This window comes from Dendrobates tinctorius, unplaced genomic scaffold, assembly GCF_039654945.1.
Source record: "Dendrobates tinctorius isolate UK_male_01 unplaced genomic scaffold, ASM3965494v1 ptg000012l, whole genome shotgun sequence".
NCBI lineage: Eukaryota > Metazoa > Chordata > Amphibia > Anura > Dendrobatidae > Dendrobates > Dendrobates tinctorius.
Window position 1 is genome coordinate 2,890,787 of NW_027361680.1, and position 22,249 is coordinate 2,913,035.

The 22,249-nt window shown below is 44.0% G+C and overlaps 1 protein-coding gene across 1 annotated transcript in view; it reads left to right on the forward strand.

Moving 5' to 3' along the window:
• LOC141067361 (L-selectin-like) overlaps positions 1-22,249 on the forward strand; it is a 297,474-nt gene that overhangs the window by 266,619 nt on the left and 8,606 nt on the right. Inside the window, exon 9 of the mRNA XM_073558054.1 lies at positions 1,297-1,482. Coding sequence (XP_073414155.1) covers positions 1,297-1,482 — 186 coding nt within the window. The remainder of the gene's footprint in view (positions 1-1,296; positions 1,483-22,249) is intronic.

Sequence of the window (22,249 nt, forward strand, 5' to 3'; positions counted from 1 at the left end):
ATATAAGCCTTTGTCAAGTCTACATCTGCATGAGAATATGAAACACAGCATAAGATTCATATATATAAGAAATATTTCAATTATCACTAACCAGATATTTCGAGAAATCCATGAGATTACATAGAAAAATCAAAAGGTATTATCTGATAATGCTCGAGTCCCATTACAAATAGATGGTCAAATATTCAAAAAGAAAAAGTCGCAAAAAAACATGATATCATGGACATAGCAATAGTTAATCTCATCATAAAGCACAAAGAAGAGAAAAAAAGAAGAAAAAGTAAAAACAAAATAGAAAAACTAAAGAAGGTATATATAATTATTCCAATAGGAGCATATTGTTCCTATAAATGAGCATAAGATAATTTTACCTGAAATATGCGGGATCAGTATGTCTAGCTCTCAATAGAATCCACATATGGGGCAGTAAACGTGCTATCCCCAAACGGGGAACAAAAGAAACTACTGCCTGCAATTTAATGATATACACATCAGATGTATTGGAAAAACAAAAAAGACCTTAAAATCAATTCAAAGCCCCCAGAGTAGCCATAGAAATGCCAGAGATATTTCATACCTGTCAGGAAGCCGTTATCACACGTGCGTGCCAGAACCAGTGTACATAGTGAGAGAGGCGCCTCTTATATAGCGCCATAACCGCGGTCTCCCGCGTGTTTCCTGTTTCATGAAGTACAATATGTCACAAGAAAAACAATGTCAGAGTCAATAGGATCCATTGAAGCGTTTCAGAATTATTACCTCATAAAGGGACAGTGGTCAGAATTGTAAAAATTGGTCCGGTCATTGACGTGCAAACCACCCTTGGGGGTAAAGGGGTTAAAAACATTTATTTAACTGAATTATGTTATACAGAGCTGGTTATGGAGGGCGTTTAATCACAGATAGCTGAATGCTACTAGATTGGAGGGTAAGGGTGACCTGACAGGTTCCCTTTAAGTTTCCTGTTGACACTTTTGTGATAACTAGTGATGAGCGAATGTGCCCGGATAAGGTGCTATCCAAGCACATTCAATGCGCTAATAGAGTATCTTTGGCGTGCTCGAAAACTATGAGTCTCTGCTGTTCGACGTGTTGCGGCTGTTGAACATTTGTGAGACATGCAGCCACATCGACTCGAGCATAGTATTTGAGCACACCAAAGATACTCTATTGGCACACAAAGGTGCTTGGATAACACCTTTTCCATAACTCCACATTCTTTATTTTACTGTCACAGTTAGTTAATTGCAGCATATTTACCTGATTTTAGAGCATAATTATTTCTATTCTGTGCAGCTGTTACGTGTGAGGCCCTCGCATCTCCTCAGCATGGATCATTCATATGCAGTCATCTATGGGCTGAGAATGGCTTTGGCTCCATATGTGAATTAATTTGCTCAGAAGGTTGGACAATAAAGGATGCAAATTTAACAACTTGTGAATCTTCAGGCCAATGGACAAAAGACATTCCTGAATGTAAAGGTATTGTTTATAATAGATTAAATCTGCATTTGTTTTATACCCTATGTAGGGGTTAAAAACTTCAGTTGCATCCAGTCATTTTTTCAGCCTAAACTGGAAACAGTTGTTGTAAAGTTGTATAGTTTGAGCAGCTGGATCAGAAAAATGCTGCAATACCTTATATGATACCGCTCTAAAAGTAGATCAACACAGCCATTAAATGCCAGATAAAGGGAACAATCACACAGAAATCAGTTCCCACATCAGATTCCATCACAGGATTTTGTAAAAGGCTGGATGGAACGAAGTAGGATAAGACGATAAATGGAAATGAGACCTTTAAGGGGTTGTCCACTACTCAGACAACCCATTCTGAACCCTATGTTTCCACCCAACAAAATACTAAAGGCTATTCTCACATCTGGTGCTGTGCCATTCCAGCAGTGTCAGCACTGGCTCTCAAAGTGTTCACTTTATTGTCACTGCGGCAACCAACGCTGGCTTCACTCTCCCCTACTTTGGGCAAATCAAGATATCCAGAGGAAGTGAGAGGGTATCCATAGGAGATGAGCGCAGGCAGCGCTGATTGGCTGCAGGAATCCCCAGGAGAGTGCCACCTTTCACTGAAAATAATCTCTAGAGATAGACTGTAGAGAAGATCTCTGTCCGGCCCATAGATTTTAGCAGCTCCTTTAAATATTAAGAAAAATGTATTTTCCCTGGAATAAGACATCGGTTTGCAGACTTCAAGGTATCATTTTTTTCAGCTTTATAAGATTTACATGCCCATATAGACAGCGTAGGAGGGTTGATCCTACTGATAGATTTCTTTTAATAGAAGAAAGGAGAAAGTACATGTCATGCAGGAGTCATCATGTGTAGTGCCAGAATTACTGTGTGTGCTACACAGCAGCAGATCCGAGTTCAGCCACCAAGAGACAAGCCTTTGGGCTGGTGGCAGAAGCTAAAAGACTTTGAGAGCCATTGCCTGGTTAGACTGGGCTGTAAGTTTGCCAGTCCAAAGTCTGGCCAAGAGGCCAACTCAAGGGAATAATCCTTCAAGTTTAGCAGAGTAAGTGTACTGTTGGAGCAAAAAAGCATCAAAAAGAACAGTACTATTACTCCTCCACCCATGTCCTCTAAGATTTAACACTTCATTTTACACATATTACACAACTCTTGTGCGCGTGCGATCGACATGACTTATCTACTCCTCATCGGTAAAAAAAGCCTTCCTTTCATGATGTATAGATACATCAAATGTCATGAAGGGGTTAAAATGTAACCATCGTTTTAACTTTAATTTAATAAATAAATAGTACAAAAAAATTATAATATATCTTATCAGAGAAATCTATTTCTCCTCCTGAACTGATTATTAATTTTCAAAATTCTCAAGTCTGCACAGACATTCCCAGATGGTTGCCTGGATATTCCACAGAGTCAGTGCACAAACAATGGTGTAGACCACAAACTCTCATAATTAGAGACGCACAGATGAATATAATGACGTTAATAGAGTCTCTTAAGCACAGCCAATATGATGAGGAATAGGAGTGGAAGAGCTGTTGGCACCCCTTCTGAAAAACATTTGTATTAACTTAATGCATTGACCTGTTGTATATGTGGTTTTATATAATCTGTGTTACAACAGTAGTTAGCCTGTGGACAGTGTTCACTAGTACACTATTAGAAGCCAGCCCGTAGTGGGAGTAGTTGGACTGCCACATAGGAACTTAATTCCTGTTAGTGAAGGGAGTGAGAGAGCAGCTTGTGAAGGAGTAGAAAGTATTGCTGCTTATGAGAAAGCCACAAGTTGGAGATGGTGTTTAGCACAGACATCAAGAGGAAGTCAGTACTGCAGTTGGCCGCTCACTTCTTCTTGATGTCTGATTTGTCCAAAGGTGAGGAGCCTGAAGCCATCGCTAATTGGCCGCAGGGCTCATGTGACATAAAAATCTCAAGCAAGCCCCGTGAGAACAAGCACTGGAATGGCATCAGAACTGGAGGTGTGTACAAATGTTGCTATTTTACTGGTGCACACTTGCTGGTCGAGAAGGGGTTGTTGATTGGTGGACAACCTGTTATGAACGGGTCACCGAGGAGGAAAAAAAACAACAAGCTAAGTCTCAGAAAACCAGAGAGGTTGGTAACTATGCAGATTGCAGATCCCTGATCTTAACCACACAACTAGCAGCAGTCGTGGAGCGTTCCTACAATGGTCCTAGATGCCTCGTCACAACCGGAGAGCTGCACAAGCATAAAGCAGGAAAAGAGGAAAACTAACTGCCCCAGAGCAGACCCCAAAGGAAAGACAGCCCCCCACATGTATTGACGGTGAAGCAAGATGAAAACACAAACAAAGGCAGGAAAATAGACTGAGCAAACGATGGGGCCCGACTAACTAGAAAGGACAGGAAAGGAAAGCCACTGTCTGCAATCTGCCAAAAAAGCCTACCAAAATAATGACCAACACGTCTGATAGCAAAATTAACCCTGAAGTCACTAGACTTCTCCCACTATATCAGCACTCTGAAATATTCTGAAACAGAGCAAAAAGAGGCCAATCTAATAAGGGACAAAAAGGCAAATTGGCAAATACAGATAAATAGGAATGGAAGTTCAGCATAGCCCCAGCAGGGGCATGCTGACCACACAAGAAACTGAATTGACCAACAAGCGCAAGTGTGAACATTAGCAAAAAACAAACTTAACTTGAGAAGACTGGAAGAGAGCTGAAGTCCAAGACCTGAGAAGCAGACTGAATCACCAGCACCAGGAGAGGGCGTCGGCTGTCTTATATCCAGTCTGATACTCCAGAGATCCAATCGTTATCCTCCTCATCAGGTGGCACTACCACTTAAGCCGACCTCATTACCTCCTGTCACCACCAGAGGGAGAACGGAAGGAGAACTCTCAACTGGTGGAGCAGAAAATGAGCTCATAACAGTACCCCCCCTTGAGGAGGGGTCACCGAACCCTCATCCATGCCACCAGGCCGATCAGTATGGGACTGGTGAAAAGCACAAACCAATTTATTGGCATGAATATCAGAGGCAGAGACCCAAGAATTATCCTCCTGGCCATAACCCTTCCATTTGACCAAATACTGGAGTCTCCGTCTAACCAAACGACAATCCAATATTTTCTCTACCTCATATTCCACATTGCCTTTAACCAATACAGGGTCAGGAGGTGCCGCCACAGGAGCTACTGGCTCAACAAACCTCTTCAACAGTGACTTGTGAAATACGTTATGGATTTTGAACATAACAGGAAGAGCTAATCGAAAAGAAACAGGATTAAGAATCTCCAAAATCTTATAAGGTCCAATAAATCTGGGCTTAAATTTTGGAGCTGCAACCTTCATAGGAATATTCTTAGACGACAAACGAACCATATCACCCACTTTAAACTGGGGACAATTGGTCCTCTGCCGGTTGGAAAACCGCTGGGCCTTTTCCTGAGAGAGTGACAACTTATCCACCACTTGGTCCCATATCTGCTGCATTCTCACAACCACAGTGTCCTCACCTGGGCAGGACGAAGATTCCACTTGCCCTGAAGAGAATCGAGGATGAAACCCAAAATTACAGAAAAAGGGTGACATCAAAGTGGCAGAACTAGCTCTATTGTTCAGCGCAAATTCGGCCAAGGGCAAAAATGAGACCCAATCATCTTGATCAGCAGATACAAAATATCTTAAATAAGACTCCAGGGCCTGGTTTGTTCTCTCAGTCTGCCCATTGGTCTGGGGATGAAACGCGGAGGAGAAGGATAACTGAATTCCCTGATTGGAACAAAAGGCTTTCCAGAATCTGGAAACAAACTGGACCCCTCTATCACACACAATGATCTCAGGAATCCCGTGTAACCGAGCCACCGGTTGTAAAAACAAGGGTGCCAACTCAGCGGAAGATGGCAACTTTGGGAGTGGTACAAGATGGACCATCTTCGAAAATCTATCACAAATCACCCAGCTAACAGTCATTCTCTGAGAGACAGGAAGATCAGAAATAAAATCCATTGAGATATGGGTCCATGGCCTCTTGGGCACCGGCAGGGGCATCAGCAACACACTAGAACAAGAACAGGGTTTAGACCGAGAACAAGTCCCACAGGACTGAACAAAATTCCTGACATCACGAGATAAGGCAGGCCACCAGAACGACCGACTCACCAAATCTCTGGTACCAAGAATACCCGGATGACCAGCCAATGCGGAGCAATGGACTTCAGACATCACTCTCTTTCTCCACTGGTCAGGAACATACAATCTTCCCATAGGGCAACGCTCAGGTTTATCCTCCTGAAATTCCTCCAGGCCACGTCTCAAATCGGGCGAAATGGCAGAAAGAATTACCCCCTCACCTAGGATAGTAGTAGGCTCGGTCACATTAAGAGAATCAGCAAAGAAACTCCTAGAAAGGGCGTCTGCCTTAACATTCTTAGTGCCCGGAAGAAAAGAGACCACAAAATTAAAACGCGTGAAAAACAAGGCCCATCTAGCCAGTCTAGGATTCAAGCATTTGGCCGACTCCAGAAAAATCAGATTCTTGTGATTGGTGAGGACCACAAATTGATGTCTAGCTCCCTCCAACCAATGTCTCCACTCCTCAAATGCCCATTTCATGGCCAACAATTCACGATTCCCCACGTCATAGTTGCGTTCAGATGGGGAAAACTTTCGAGAAAAGAAGGCACAGGGATTCATCTTAGAAGTCACAGGGTCTTTTTGGGACAAAACAGCTCCTGCACCAATCTCAAAAGCGTCTACCTCCACTTGAAATGGAAGTGAGACATCAGGTTGCCGTAAAACTGGAGCTGAAGTAAATCTCCGCTTAAGCTCCTGAAATGCCGAGACAGCCTCAGGAGACCAATTCAGCACATCAGCTCCCTTCTTGGTCAGATCAGTCAGTGGTTTGACAATACTAGAAAAATTACCTATAAATTTACGATAGAAATTAGAAAAACCCAAAAACTTCTGGAGAGCCTTCAAACAAGTAGGCTGAACCCAATCATAAATGGCCTATACCTTGGCCGGGTCCATTTCAATAGTCGATGGAGACAAGATAAATCCCAAAAATGAAATCCTCTGTACACCAAAGAGGCACTTCGATCCCTTAACAAACAGGGAATTCTCCCTCAAAATCCGGAACACAGTCCGGACATGTTCCACATGGGAATCCCAATCACTAGAAAAGATCAAAATATCATCCAGATAGATGATTAAAAACTTATCCACAAAGTCTGGGAAAATATCATTCATAAAGGACTGGAAGACAGAAGGGGCATTAGAGAGCCCAAAAGGCATCACCAGGTACTCAAAATGTCCCTCCGGAGTATTAAACGCTGTCTTCCATTCATCCCCGTGCTTGATGCGAATAAGATTATACGCTCCCCTGAGGTCAAGCTTAGTAAACCAGCAGGCACTCTTAACTCTGGAGAATAAATCAGACATCAGAGGTAACGGGTACTGATATTTAACCGTCATCTTGTTAGGGGAACGATAATCAATACACGGTCTTATTGAACCATCTTTCTTGGCCACAAAAAAAAACAGCGCCTAAAGGTGATGAGGATGGTCTAATATGACCCTTCTCCAATGACTCCTTAATATAGGATCGCATAGCATCATGTTCGGGTACAGATAAGTTGAGTAGCCGACCCTTGGGAAATTTACACCCTGGCATCAACTCAATTGCACAGTCATAACTCCTATGAGGCGGCAAAGACGCAGACTTACTCTCACTAAATACATGAGAGAAATTTGCCAGATAATCAGGAACATCATGAGACTGAGGAGAGGTGGAGAAAACAGGAGCGTCCCTAAGAACACACTGACAACCCCAACTCACCACAGACACAGATTTCCAATCCAAAACTGGGTTATGAGTTTGCAACCAAGGGAACCCCAGAACAATAGTATCGTGCAAATTATGCAGCACCAAAAATTTACAATTTTCTTGGTGGTCTGGGGTAACTCGCATTATCACCTGGGTCAAAAACTGAGGTTTATTCTCTGCCAAAGGAGTGGCATCAATACCTCTGAAAGGAATGGGCGTCTGCAGAGGCGTCATGGACAAACCACAACGTTTAGCAAAGTTCAAATCCATCAGATTCAGAGCTGCTCCTGAATCCACAAAAGCCTTAGTGGAAAATGTGGACAAGGAGGAAATTAGAGTAATTGCCAAAAGAAACTTAGGTTGTATACTGCCCACAGCAAATGTGTGTGCAAAACATTTCTCTCATTTAGGGCAGACAGAAATAGTATGAGAGGCGTCTCCACAGAAAAAACACAGCTTATTACGCCTTCTAAACTCCCGACGCTGCGCCCTAAACAAAACCCCATCACAATGCATAGGTTCAGACATTTGTTCAAAAGGTGGCAGCGCCTTCCGTGTAGTTTTATGCTCACGTAAACGCCGATCAACTTGAATGGCTAATGACATAGAGCCATCCAAACCAGAGGGAACAGGAAATCCCACCATAACATCTTTTACGGTCTCTGACAAACCTTTCCAAAAGAGAGCTGCCAATGCACTATCATTCCATGTAGTAAGGACCGCCCACTTTTGGAATTTTTGACAGTACAACTCTGCAGGATCCTGACCCTGGTCTAATGCCAACAGGGTTCTTTCAGCTTGATCAACGGCATTAGGTTAATCATACAACAATCCCAAGGCCTGAAAAAAATGCATCCACATTAGTCAAATTAAGATTTTCAGGTGTCAGAGAAAAAGCCCAATCCTGGGGATCGCCGCGCAGCAAGGAGATGACAATTTTAACCTGCTGCACAGAGCTCCCCGATGAGTTAGGCTTCAAAGCAAGAAATAATTTACACTTATTCTTAAAACTCAGAAATTTAGACCGATCCCCAGAAAACACATCAGAAGTAGGAATCTTGGGTTCAGCAGCATGTGACTGAATAAGGTAGGTGGAAATTCCTGTACTTCAGAAGCAAGTTGCTCCACACGGTCAGACAGTTGCTTAATCTCCATTAAGAAAAAAAAAAAAATCCTCCTACGGCCTCAGAGAAAAAGAGGAAAAATATACATTTAAAAAAAAAAAAGAATTCTGACACCTTTTTCTCTTTTTTTTTTTTCTTTCTTTCTACAATTCCTTCCTGCTTTTGAGTACCCTAGAATCTGCGGTATGGCTGGTGATTCTGTTATGAACGGGTCACCGAGGAGGAAAAAAACAACAAGCTAAGTTTCAGAAAACCAGAGAGGTTGGTAACTATGCAGATTGCAGATCCCTGATCTTAACCACACAACTAGCAGCAGTCGTGGAGCGTTCCTACGATGGTCCTAGATGCCTCGTCACAACCGGAGAGCTACATAAGCCTAAAGCAGGAAAAGAGGAAAACTAACTGCCCAAGAGCAGACCCCAAAGGAAAGACAGCCCCCCACATGTATTGACGGTGAAGCAAGATGAAAACACAAACAAAGGCAGGAAAATAGGCTGAGCAAACGATAGGGCCTGACTAACTAGAAAGGACAGGAAAGGAAAGCCAATGTCTGCAATCTGCCAAAAAACCCTACCAAAATAATGTCCAACACGTCTGATAGCAAAATTAACCCTGAAGTCACTAGACTTCTCCCACTATATCAGCACTCTGAAATATTCTGAAACAGAGCAAAAAGAGGCCAATCTAATAAGGGACAAAAAGGCAAATTGGCAAATACAGATAAATAGGAGTGGAAGTTCAGCATAGCCCCAGCAGGGGCAAGCTGACCACACAAGAAACTGAATTGACCAACAAGCGCAAGTGTGAACATTAGCAAAAAAAAAACTTAACTTGAGAAGACTGGAAGAGAGCTGAAGTCTAAGACCTGAGAAGCAGACTGAATCACCAGCACCAGGATAGGGCGTCGGCTGTCTCATATCCAGTCTGATACTCCAGAGATCCAATCGTTATCCTCATCAGGTGGCTGATCACTACCACTTAAACCAACCTCACTACCTCCTGTCACCACCAGAGGGAGAACGGAAGGAGAACTCTCAACTGGTGGAGCAGAAAATGAGCTCATAACTCCCATCCCCCGCACACCAACTTACTTTCTGCTTCAAGCCATGCTGTGAAATCTGTCTGTTGCCAGCCCTGAGCTCCATGTGATATGCCTCTTGTTTTCCTGCTTGCTCTCCATGTTTCCTGACTGTGTGTATAGGGGGGGCAGCGCCTGAACTCTCTGGTTCTTATGCAGTCAGGGTGCACCTGGGTAATCTGTCCCTAACCAATCACCTGTAGCCCTTGACTATTTAGTTTCACCACTCCCACTGTAACATTGCCTGTGCAATGTCTAAACTCAGTTGGCTCCTTGCTGCTGAACTAGCCAGGCCCTGTTCTGTGTATCTCCTTCTCTGTAGGAATACTCTGTCTCGCTTTGTACCTTGTCCGCCTGCCAGGAGGCAGAATATCCTGGCCCTTGAGTCTTGTTCCCTGTACCTTGTCCGTGCTCTGTCTCAGAATATCCTGGTCCTTGTGTCTTTGCCCCTGTGTCTCTGTCTGAACTCAGTCTTACCTCTGTCTGTCAGTCTCCTTGTTTGTGGTTCCTTCTCTGCCGTGTCTTTCCTTGTGTCCTCGCTGTGTGTGCATCTGCACCCTCGCAGCTTTATCTGTGTTCCGCACTCCTGCGGCTCTGCCCGCTCCGCACTCCTGCGGCTCTGCCCGCTCCGCACTCCTGCGGCTCTGCCCGCTCCGCACTCCTGCGGCTCTGCTTGCTCCGCACTGCTGCGGCTCTGCCTGCTCCGCACTCCTGCGGCTCTGCCTGCTCCGCACTCCTGCGGCTCTGCCTGCTCCGCACTTCTGCGGCTCTGCCTGCTCCGCACTCCTGCGGCTCTGCCTACCTACATCTCCTGTGTGAACAGGTCCAAACCTGTTCTCTCATATACCACACCTTCCTGCCTATATCCATACCTGCATCTCCTGTGTGAACAGGTCCAAACCTGTTCTCTCATATACCACTCCTTCCTGCCTATATTCATACCTGCATCTCCTGTGTGAACAGGTCCAAACCTGTTCTCTCATGTACCACACCTTCCTGCCTATATCCATACCTGCATCTCCTGTGTGAACAGGTCCAAACCTGTTCTCTCATATACCACACCTTCCTGCCTATATCCATACCTGCATCTCCTGTGTGAACAGGTCCAAACCTGTTCTCTCATATACCACTCCTGCTTGCCCTGTGTCTCCAAGCCATGTCCACTTGCCCAGTGTCTCCAAGCCGTGTCCAGTGTCTCCAAGCCGTGTCCGCTTGCCCAGTGTCTCCAAGCCGTGTCTGCTTGCCCAGTGTCTCCAAGCCGTGTCCAGTGTCTCCAAGCCGTGCCCGCTTGCCCAGTGTCTCCAAGCCGTGCCCGCTTGCCCAGTGTCTCCAAGCCGTGTCTCCAAGTCGTGCCTGCCTGCCAGTGTACCAAGCCGTGCCTGCTTGCCCTGTGTCTCAGCCTGCTTGTCACTCGCACCTGTCTAGGTGTCCTGTTCCCGAGTGGGATCAGCAGCCACAGCCAGACACCACCCTGGAGTGGCACCCTGCAGCTACCTGCCGCACAAGCCTGACCTCACCATCAGAGGCTCCAGTGAAGACCAGGGTAGCTGTCGCAGTCACGCCCCTTCCGGGGTAGTCTGGTCTGTGGCACAGTGGGGCCACAACCCCCGGCTCGTGCCACTCAGCCAGGGCGCGAGCGTGACACATACAATATATAAAAGCTGGAAGCACTGCAGCTGAAGCTAATCTGCTTAGGTGATAAACCTTACACCACCGCAGAGTTGTTGAAAGTTTTAACAGATTAGATTGATCTGAGGCTGCCACCCCTGCACCTACAGCAATGCATGGTCGTATGTGTCAATGGCCATAACCTGGTGGCGGCACTGACACTTAGCAACCTTGCACATGTACTATGCCTGGCCCATGTGCTCAACTTACTGGTTCAGCGGTTTCTCAAAACCTACCCAGATCTGTCTGAGCTACATGTGAAAGTACGCCGTTTGTTTGCCCATTTCCACAAGTCAGCTACAGGTGCAACCACCCTGGCAGTTCTGCAGTAACATTTGCAACTTCTAGCTTAATTACTGGTATGCAATGTCATCACACGTTGGAACTCAACATTGCTTATTTTGGTAAGGCTTTGTGAGCCGCATAGGGCAGTAGTTGAATACCAGCTGCAACATGCCTGTCAGTATTCCGATCAGCCTCTGCACATAAGAACTGATGAGTGGGCATGAATGCCTGACATATGTGCGGCTCTGCAAAACTTTGGGTACTCGACCAAGATGGTGATCGGCAATGATGCCATAATCAACTTAAGCTTCCCGCTTCTCTGTCTACTGAAACGCTCGCTGCTCCCAATTAAAGAGGAGGCTTTGCAGATGAAGCAAGTTGAGATGGAGCAAGAAACTATACAGGGTGATACTACGCAGCCCAGCCTCATCTCATCTTCTCAACGCAGATTGAGTGATAATAATGAGGAGGAACAGGAGCTGGCTGCCTGCACTACAGACTGAATTACCCACACCATCGTCATCCCGTCTGTTCAGCGTAGGTGGAAGTAGAAGAAGAGGAGAGGGAGGATGAGGAAGAGAATATGGACAGTTGTCCTGTTGGTGGGAACAGAGAAGTCCCCACCCACCAGATGTTGGCAGTCTGGGACACATGGTTGAGTTTATGTTCTGCTGCCTTTCACGGGCCTTCACATTGTACACATTTTGGCCAACACTAATTACTGGTTTGTCCTTCGAAACTCGCACTACAAGGAGAACTTTCCATCTCTCCTGTTGATAGCTCTAATAAAATTTTGCAGTACCAGAAGGCCCTAGTTGAAGAATTATTAAAAAAATTCCAGTCTGACAACACTAGTCGCAGAGTTCACAGTTCCTTAGACAACAAAGGAGTAGAGACAAGGGAGACACACACAAGGTGTAGGGGAACGCTATCAAAGTTCTGGGACAAGGCCCCGATTCTCATTTTCTACAAAGAGAATTTCCCAGAAGAGGAGTTTTCACAAATGCAAGCCTAAAACTTTTCTCATTTTATAAACAATATATGCATGAAGTAATTTACCTAAGGAATAATTCTCTAATAATCATCTCTGCAGACATCTGCATCCTCTTTCCTGATATTGTAGTCTACTGTCTAAGCAGATTGAAGTGGTCTGGCACTTCCTACAATACAAATGTAAAGCTGTAATTTACACTTTCTGCTTTTCTTAAAAATTAAAACTAATCTACAATATTTCCCCTCAGGGTATGCAGAAATTTGTACTAAATGAACTTTTAACGTTGTATATAAACTATTTGTTTGAGTTCCGCAAGTAGAATTTTGATTTTTAACTACTTTTACTTAAAAAGATAATGTCAGCTGAAAAAATGCTAATATCATGCAAATATACTTAGAGCCCCACTGCCTAGCAGCATTCGACGTTCAGTCATGGGGGTGGAACCGGCATGGGTTCAGTCACCCATCTGTGTATAGTGTGCGGCGGTTGTAACCACTTCCTGGGCATTGACTGACAGCTGACCTTAATGCTGAGCCAATGTCAAAGGCGTGGTTACAATCGTTGCTCTCTACACAGAGCGGCGATTGAACTCACGCTGACGCCACCCCTATGACTGAAAGAGCGAGCCTGCTGGTGGAAATAAAATGTATTTCCTCCCGACAGCGCGGCTCTAAGTGTGGGTGTCAGGCAGGTTCAGAACGCTATTAACCTGCAGATTAACTCAATGTCTGCAGGTTAATAACATATTTTCACATGACAGGTTCCTTTTAACTAGTTCCTAACAATGACGAAAAATTATTTCATTTTCAGGGGCGTACATAGCAATACTGGGGTCCCATAGCATGATAGTCCTAATTGGGCCCTTTCCCCACTCCCCCCCCCCCCCCCAAAAAAAAAAAAAGGAATTGTCAGGTAGCGCTGCATAGTCAAAGAGGGGAGTATCGCCAAACTTTTAAAGACAGAGAGCAGGACATGTACTTGGGCACTTGCAGAGTAATTTTGCTCCTATTAAAGCTACCTAGTGTTCTCAACCACTATAATAACACTTCCATAGCTCCTGTAAATTATGATGCCAATGCCCCCAAAAATAATATAATACCCCAGAAGTGAATTCCTCCACAGTACCCTCCATGTACACAGTATGATGCCACACATTATAAGGCCCAAGTGATCCCAGAACAGCATGATGCCCCCCTACAGGCCTGCGCTAAACTAACCCCCACACACTCCCAGTTTGATGACTCCTACATGCAGTAGATGGCCTCAAATCTCTCCACACTTTATTATAGACCCATCTCCCCTTACAAACAGAATGATAAACCTATAGTAATTGATAATATATATTTTTTTAAATGATGACTTTTGGCAGCTTAACATCTCAGATGACACTGCCAATAGCAACTGTGTCATTTAAGGTGTGTGGAATGTCGGCTCACTCAGCAGCTCCCTGAGGTAGATACAGGAACACTTTGTTAAAGTCTCTGCGTGGTTTATTGCCTCATAAAGCAAAAATAGTAACAAAAACATTGCCTGTCTGGCACAAATGAAAATGAAAAAATCAAACAAAGTCATTCCTAGCATGACTCTCACCTTCTGGGCCAAACACCCGCAGTAGCTCTCACTGGAGCTTCAACCTGGAGGCTTCCTTCCTCCAAAAACAACAGCAAAAAAAAAAATGAGTGGCTGGATATTTAACATCCTCCAACCACACCCTTCAGGTGGAGACATGGTGAGCAGGCGTCCCGCCCGTCTCTGACCTACTCACCGTGAAAGCCATACACTGGTAATAATGACTGGTTTATTCTCATATGCTGGAGGAAAACTTTTACTGGCTTTCACATCCCGCAGGATAATAATTTTTGTGACACATATCTCCCCTCACATACGGCACCAGTGACCCTATCACATATTCCCCATCTGCCAAAAACCGGGAGCTTTGGCACCTACGTACACCAAACAGGGAATTTGAGAGAGGGCATCTGCATTCCCGTGTAACTTCCCGGGTCTATGTTCTACGTGGAACCTGAAATCCTGGAGGCCTTAGAACCACCTAGTCACCCGGGCATTCTTACCCTTCTTTTCCCTTAACCTTCTCAGAGGGGCATGGTCTGACACAAGTTTGAACCTAATATCCTCTTCACCTCAATTTGATATCATCTCTCAACGTGCTTCTGGAATTCTATAGGGCTTGAGGTTCACCCTTACATGTGGTTCTGTCAACATGTCATACTCCACCATCTGTGTATGTCCTGGCAACTCCTAGAATTGGTGACAGATCCACTGCAACAGCTCCCAACTTTTTGCCTCTGAGCTGGAGTTAGAGTCTCTGCAATGGTGATATCATCCACTGTGGCTTTGCGAAGGTCTCCAAGGCAAGGAGATTCCATTGAATCCCGATCTCGCCATGCCTTGATCAAGTTCATATGATATATTTGGTGCGTCTTCCTTGGCTAGGAACTTGGTCTCCACCGTGGGGATAAGCACTAGCACGTGGTCTCCGGGCTTGAACTGCCTCAGTCACCCTTGCCTGTGCCTCCTGTTCCTTGAGAAGATGCTCTTTCATGATAGGCATTACTTTCGCTATCCTCTCCTGCAGCTGGGGGACAGGCTCTATGATGGTCTGGTGTTGCATGACCTCAGCTTCCCAGGTTTCCTTGGTGATGTTCAGGAGCCCTCGCAGATGTCAACCATACAGGGGCTCGAATGGGGAGAAGCCAGTAGAGGCTTGAGTAACCTCTCTGATGGAAAAGAGCAGAAACAGAAGTAGATAGTCCCAGTCTCGACCGTTCTTCTCAATGATCTTTTTTAGCATGGCCTTTAAGGTTTTATTGAAGTGCCCAACTAGGCCGTCAGTCTCCAGTTGGTAAACTGAAGTTCGCAGCAGGGCTGTCTGGACGACCCAACATAGCTCTTTGTTATGAATGAGTCACCGTAGGAGGCAAAAACAGAAATACTAGCTAAGTCCAGAAAACCAGAGAAGTTGGCAGCTATCGTATTGCAGACCCCTGAACCTAACAACAACAACAACTAGCAGTAGCCGTGGGGGGTTCCTACGGTGCCCTAGACCCCTCGATCACAGAGAACTACATAGCCTAAAGACAGAAAGGGAAATCTAAACTGCCCCAGAGCAGACCCCAAAGCAATAGGCAGCACCCAACATGTGACGGTGAAGCAAGATGAAAAAACACTCACACAGATAGAAAGATAGGCTGAGCAAATGATGGGGCCCAAGCTAACTATATAGGACAGGATAGAAAAGCTGCTGTCTGCAATCCGCCAAAACCCTCTCGAAAACAAGAGCCAACAGACTGATAGGGAAAAAAGCCCCGAAGACGCTAGGCTTCAAAAAGACTATATCAGTACTCAGGTATTTTCTGAAGACAGAGCAAAAAGGAATTCAGCTCACCCAGCAGGGAAAGGCAGAAATCAGAAACACAAGGCAAAACAAAACCAAAATACAAATGCAAAAGGCAGAGCAGAAAAACTTAGCTTTTGAGGAGCAGGAATCACACTGGTCTCCAAGAATCCCCCAGAGAAATTACCCGCAAGGCAGAAGGGCGTCGGCTGCCTTATATCCAGTCAGTAACTCCAGTCACCCAGTCATCATCATTCTGCTCAGGTGCTTTGTAATCAGCCTCACTACCTTCCTTCACCAGAAGAGGGAGTTCATCAGACCTCAATGGTGAAGGGGAAAATGAACTCACAACAGTACCTCCCCCTTGAGGAGGGGTCACCGAACCCTCATCCACGCCACCAGGGTGATCAGGGTGAGCCCGATGAAAGGCACGCACCAATCTTTTGACATGAATATCAGAGGCAGAGACCCAGGAATTATCCTCCTGACCATAACCCTTCCACTTAACCAAATACTGGAGTCTCCATCTAGCCAGACGGGAATCCAGTATCTTCTCTACCTCATATTCCATGTTACCTTCAACTAATACAGGGTCCGGAGGTGCCACCCCAGGAACAACAGGTGTCTTGCTAAATTTTCTCCCAAATTAGGTTATTTACCTTAACTTACGTAGCGCTCACTGGCATCCCAACCAGGCAAAGATTATTAACAATCTTTTATTTTAGCAAGCAATCATTTTGTTTTACATAGCACATGAATAGTCTCATTGATTTAAAAACGACAGTTATGACATGAAAGATTTCAGCATCAATAATAATTACCGAGTTATTGTAGCATCACCCTTCACATCGGGGGACCTCGATCAGCGGGAAGGGGTTTTCCTCGGTAAGCATCACAGACTAAGTGCGTCCACTTGAATCGTCTGGAAAGTCCCTACCCGCTGAGGAGGTCAGCACTTTTTATAATATTAATTGGAATGATCACGCACTGACATGCGCAGTAAATCAGGTTTCACCTTGATCACGCGCTGTCATGCACAGTAACTTGTTTTTTTTCACATTCCTCCTTTATCTCAGTTGGTTTGGTTCTCACATTCCTCCCTTTCGACTCCCACAACAATGCCTGAGCAGGTGGTTGTTTTTTCACATTCCTGAGTGTGTGCTCTCCTCATGGCAGAAAAAGTTCAGATTCTGATCACAATCCATAGTATCCAAATGGATGTTTCAATGTACTGCAATCACTATCTTATTGACTGGATGCCTATCTATACCAGTCTCTCACTCATGCATATCCCATTTGTATCACAATCGGTCCTTGATTGCAGTCTTTTAAACGCCATTTTTATAGGGCACCATGAGCACTTGTGGTTTCTTGCAACACATTTTGTAAGCTATATAGCAATTCCATATGGATAATAGAATCACTACAATAGCCATCACCAACACGGGATGAATCAGCCAATTCAATAATTTAGTAGCTGAGGGCGAATACCCTAGAAAAATATCATACCAATGATGAGAGGTAGCATCAGCAATAATCGATCCCATTTTTACAATCATTTGTATAGTTCTATTTAATTGAGTAATCATATATTTTCCTTCTTCTGATTGTTCAATTATATGTTTCAATTTCGTTAAATTTACCTCCCAATTATTGATTTCTAATGTTGTTGGTTCCCACTCAAAAGTGGCAGCAGTTGTTACATCTGAAAAGTTCGATTTTCCCATTGTAGTGCGGTTACATTTCTTAGGCATCCCACATAAGGGTACTATCATTCCAGAGATTATTGGAACATCCGTTATTACACATACCTCTTGTGGGGCTATTTCAATCAACATTCTATATGAGGTTGGCAAAATGATGAATTCACATACATTCATAGTATTTTGTAACAAACATGGTTCATATACGGCTGATTGTAACCTGCAAATTTTCCCCTCTAAAGTATCCTCACATAAACTTAAATCATGAGTACGATTATTTTTATCAATATATAACCCATTAAACTTGGGCATCCATAACCACTGTTGTCCAGGAATACCTAATAATAATGGCATCACTACAAATCTACACATTACTTGTTGATTGGTTACATTATAAACAATCAATAGTCCTGAACACAAAGTGTCGTTGCAAACCATCTTAGGAGCTTCTATTCTTAACCAGGAAACCTTGGGGATTGTATTTTTAAATACGGTCCTCCAGACTAACTCATTCCCGGTCATAAGTTGAGTTTGCATATTATTTTTCTGCTGAATTTGATATATAGATTGCAGCGTACATATTGTCCAGTTAACTATTATGCTAACATTAGTATTAATTTCTAAATTTAAAGTATCTGAAACATTTTTCATTTGTAAAAGAAAAGTATCCATTTGTAATGCCTGCTTCCAAGGATGCCAAATAGTAGGCATCCATCTACCTTGTATAGTCAAAGCATCTTGGATATCTTTTCCGGCATTATGCATTTTATTTGCCAAAGTTTCAATATCAAATGAGTTCAAAGTCCCAGTCACAGCCCCAACTCCTCCCAATACTGTATCATACCATGCCCTTTTTCCCCTATAATGGCATGCAGGAGTAGATGGGAAGATTATTTTGGCTGCAACGACAGTCTTCTGCGATTGAGTTCCTGTTTTTACACATGATGTGGGAATCTTCTTCATCTGTCCTGGATCAGCTTTAGTCTGTGACATCAGATACACCCGGAGTATCCTTCTCCATGATACACATGATAAACTAGGTATCCCACAGCATAGTCCTGTTCCGTTATAGGTTCCCGTGTGATTATTACAAGGCGGGTATTTCTGTCCTGTCATCGCCACCATCTGACGATTGGTGGCATTACCAAAAAATATAATCATAGTTTTGTTTAAAGTAAAAGTGAACTCAGTTTTATTCTCCCCTTTTGAACTATAATTCTCCCATATCGACTGATCAAAGGTTAATTGTTCAGTCGTCCAACAAATAATATGATCTTCAGCTTGAATATTCAAAGTGTCATTACTATCAGCTAAGTATATAGTAGACTTATTCCCATTATAATACCATGGTCGGGGATATTTTGCAGTTATGGTGAGATTAACGTCAAAAATCACTTGAGTGGTGAGTTTTCCCCAACCTCCACATCCGGCATTTTCATTCGGGGTGGTTCGGTTGTATTCCTTCCAATCTCCTGGCCTCGGAACGTACTCTTCCTGAATTTTTATATATATGATAATGCCCAGTATCAGAGAACGAGACAAGGCGGTGACCATGGTCCAAAAACGCCTTGTGCATGGATTACCACTCCATATGCTAATCTTAAAAAGGAGAAAACGGAGTAACGGATACAAAATATATGCAAAAGTATAAATTTTATTAATACTCACATCAAGTGCTGACAAGTATACAAGTTGACTAAAATAGGGGGGATAAGCCCCAATGATACAACAATCAGGACAGACAAGGACAGGGTAAATAAAATGATACCAGTGCTCGAAATCTACATGGCACAACGTTCAGTCAGCCCATGGGCATTGCACATAACAGACATGTGTCTAATGGTAAAAGATAGTCAAATATGGCATACTCAATTAAATGTGTATTGTACATAGTTGTACATGTCCAGAGCGCCAAAAAAAAAAAAAAAAAAAAAAAAAAAAAAAACCATCCAGAGGGGTCAATGTGCAAGTCCAATGGACACTGAACATAAATGAATCAATGACATGTGGAAGGATTCTTACATAGTAAATAACATATGTATCAACATATCAAAACTGCGCAATTGTGCCAGAGAGAACCCGGGAGACGACCCGCCCAGCGGTCCAAATGACCGAAGTGTGGAAACAAGTAAAGGCAGGCTGCTTACCGGGGAGCAGAGGAGGTGAAGGCCCATGCAACGACACCCAAAAAGTTCAGATTCTGATCACAATCCATAGTATCCAAATGGATGTTTCAATGTACTGCAATCACTATCTTATTGACTGGATGCCTATCTATACCAGTCTCTCACTCATGCATATCCCATTTGTATCACAACTGGTTCAACAAACCTCTTCAAGAAGGACTTATGAAACACATTATGAATTTTAAATGTGACAGGAAGAGCCAAACGAAAAGAGACCGGATTAATAATCTCCAAAATCTTGTTAGGTCCAATAAATCTAGGCTTAAACTTAGGAGAAGCCACCTTCATAGCGATATTTTTTGATGATAACCAAACCATATCACCAACCTTTAACTGGGGACCAATGGTCCTATGTCGGTTGGAAAACCGCTGGGCCTTTTCCTGGGAGAGAGAGAACTTATCCACCACTTGGTCCCAGATCTGGTGCATTCTCTCCACCACAGTGTCAACACCTGGGCAGGCAGAAGGCTCCACCTGCCCTGAAGAAAATCGAGGATGAAACCCAAAGTTACAAAAAAAAGGTGACATCAAAGTGGCAGAACTAGCTCTATTATTTAAAGCAAATTCAGCCAAGGGCAAAAATGAAACCCAATCATCCTGATCAGCGGAAATAAAACATCTCAAATACGACTACAAGGTCTGGTTTGTTCTCTCCGTCTGCCCATTGGTCTGAGGGTGAAAAGCAGAGGAGAAGGACAACTGAATTCCCAGCTTGGAACAGAAGTCCTCCAAAATCTAGACACAAACTGAACTCCTCTGTCAGATACATTGTTCTCAGGAATCCCGTGCAAGCGAACCACCTGTTGCAAAAACAGGGGCACCAACTCAGAGGAAGATGGCAACTTAGGGAGTGGTACAAGATGAACCATCTTAGAGAAACTTTTAACAAATCACCCAAATAACAGTCATTCTCTGAGAGACAGGCATATCAGAGATGAAATCCATTGAAATATGGGTCCATGGCCTCCTGGGTACCGGCAAAGGCATCAACAACCCACTAGAGCGAGAACAAGGTTTAGACCGGGAGCAAGTCCCACAGGACTGCACAAAATTCCTGACATCACGAGACAAGGCGGGCCACCCAAAAGACCGACTCACCAGATCTCTAGTACCAAAAATACCTGGATGACCAGCCAATGCAGAGCAATGAACTTCAGGCATCACTCTCTTCTTCCACTGGTCAGGAACATACAACTTTCCACTGGGACAACGCTCAGGTTTGTCCTCCTGGAACTCTTCCAGAGCATGTCTCAAATCGGGCGAGATGGCAGAAAGAACTACCCCTTCGCCTAAGATGGCAGCAGGCTTGGTCACCACAGGAGAATCAGCAAAGAAGCTCCTAGAGAGGACGTCTGCCTTGACATTCTTAGTGCCAGGAAGAAAAGAGACCACAAAATCAAAACGTGTAAAAAACAAGGCCCACCTAGCCTGTCTAGGGTTCAAGCATTTGGCCGACTCCAGGTAAATAAAATTCTTGTGGTCAGTGAGGACCACGACTTGGTGTTTACCTCCCTCCAACCAATGTCTCCACTCCTCAAATGCCCATTTCATGGCTAACAGTTCCCGATTCCCCACATCATAGTTACGTTCAGATGGAGAGAACTTTCAGGAAAAGAAAGCACAGGGATTCATTTTAGATGTTACAGGATCCTTTTGGGACAAAACAGCTCCTGCACCAATCTCAGAAGCGTCCACCTCTACCTGGAACGGGAGTGAGACATCAGGTTGCCGCAAAACCGGGGCAGAAGTGAATCTTCGCTTCAGCTCCTGAAAGGAAGAAACAGCCTCTGGAGAGCAATTCAACACATCAGCACCCTTCTTAGTCAGATCAGTCAATGGCTTGGAAATACTAGAAAATTTTGCTATAAATTTCCGATATAAATTAGCAAAACTCAATAACTTCTGGAGGGCCTTCAAAGAAGTGGGCTGAACCCAATCATAAATGGCCTGTACCTTGGCCGGGTCCATTTCAATAGTTGACGGAGACAAAATAAATCCCAAAAATGAAATCCTCTGTACCCCAAAAAGGCATTTCGATCCTTTGACATACAGGGAATTCTCCCTCAAGATCCGGAACACAGTCCGAACATGTTGCACATGAGAATCCCAATCCTTGGAGAAGATCAAAATATCATCCAGATAGATAATCAAAAATTTATCCACAAAGTCTCAGAAAATGTCGTTCATGAAGCACTGGAAGACAGAAGGGGCATTAGTGAGCCCAAAAGGCATCACCAGGTACTCAAAATGTCCCTCCGGAGTATTAAACGTCGTCTTCCATTCATCCCCATGCTTAATGCGGATAAGATTATACGCCCCCCTGAGGTCAAGCTTGGTAAACCAGCAAGCACCTTTAACTCTGGAGAATAGATCCGAAATCAAGGGTAACGGATACTGATATTTAATAGTAATTTTGTTGAGGGCACGATAATCAATACAAGGCCTTAATGAACTATCCTTTTTGGCCACGAAAAAAAGCCAGCACCTAAGGGTGAAGAGGATGGTCTAATATGACCCTTCTCCAATGCCTCCTTAATATAGGATCGCAT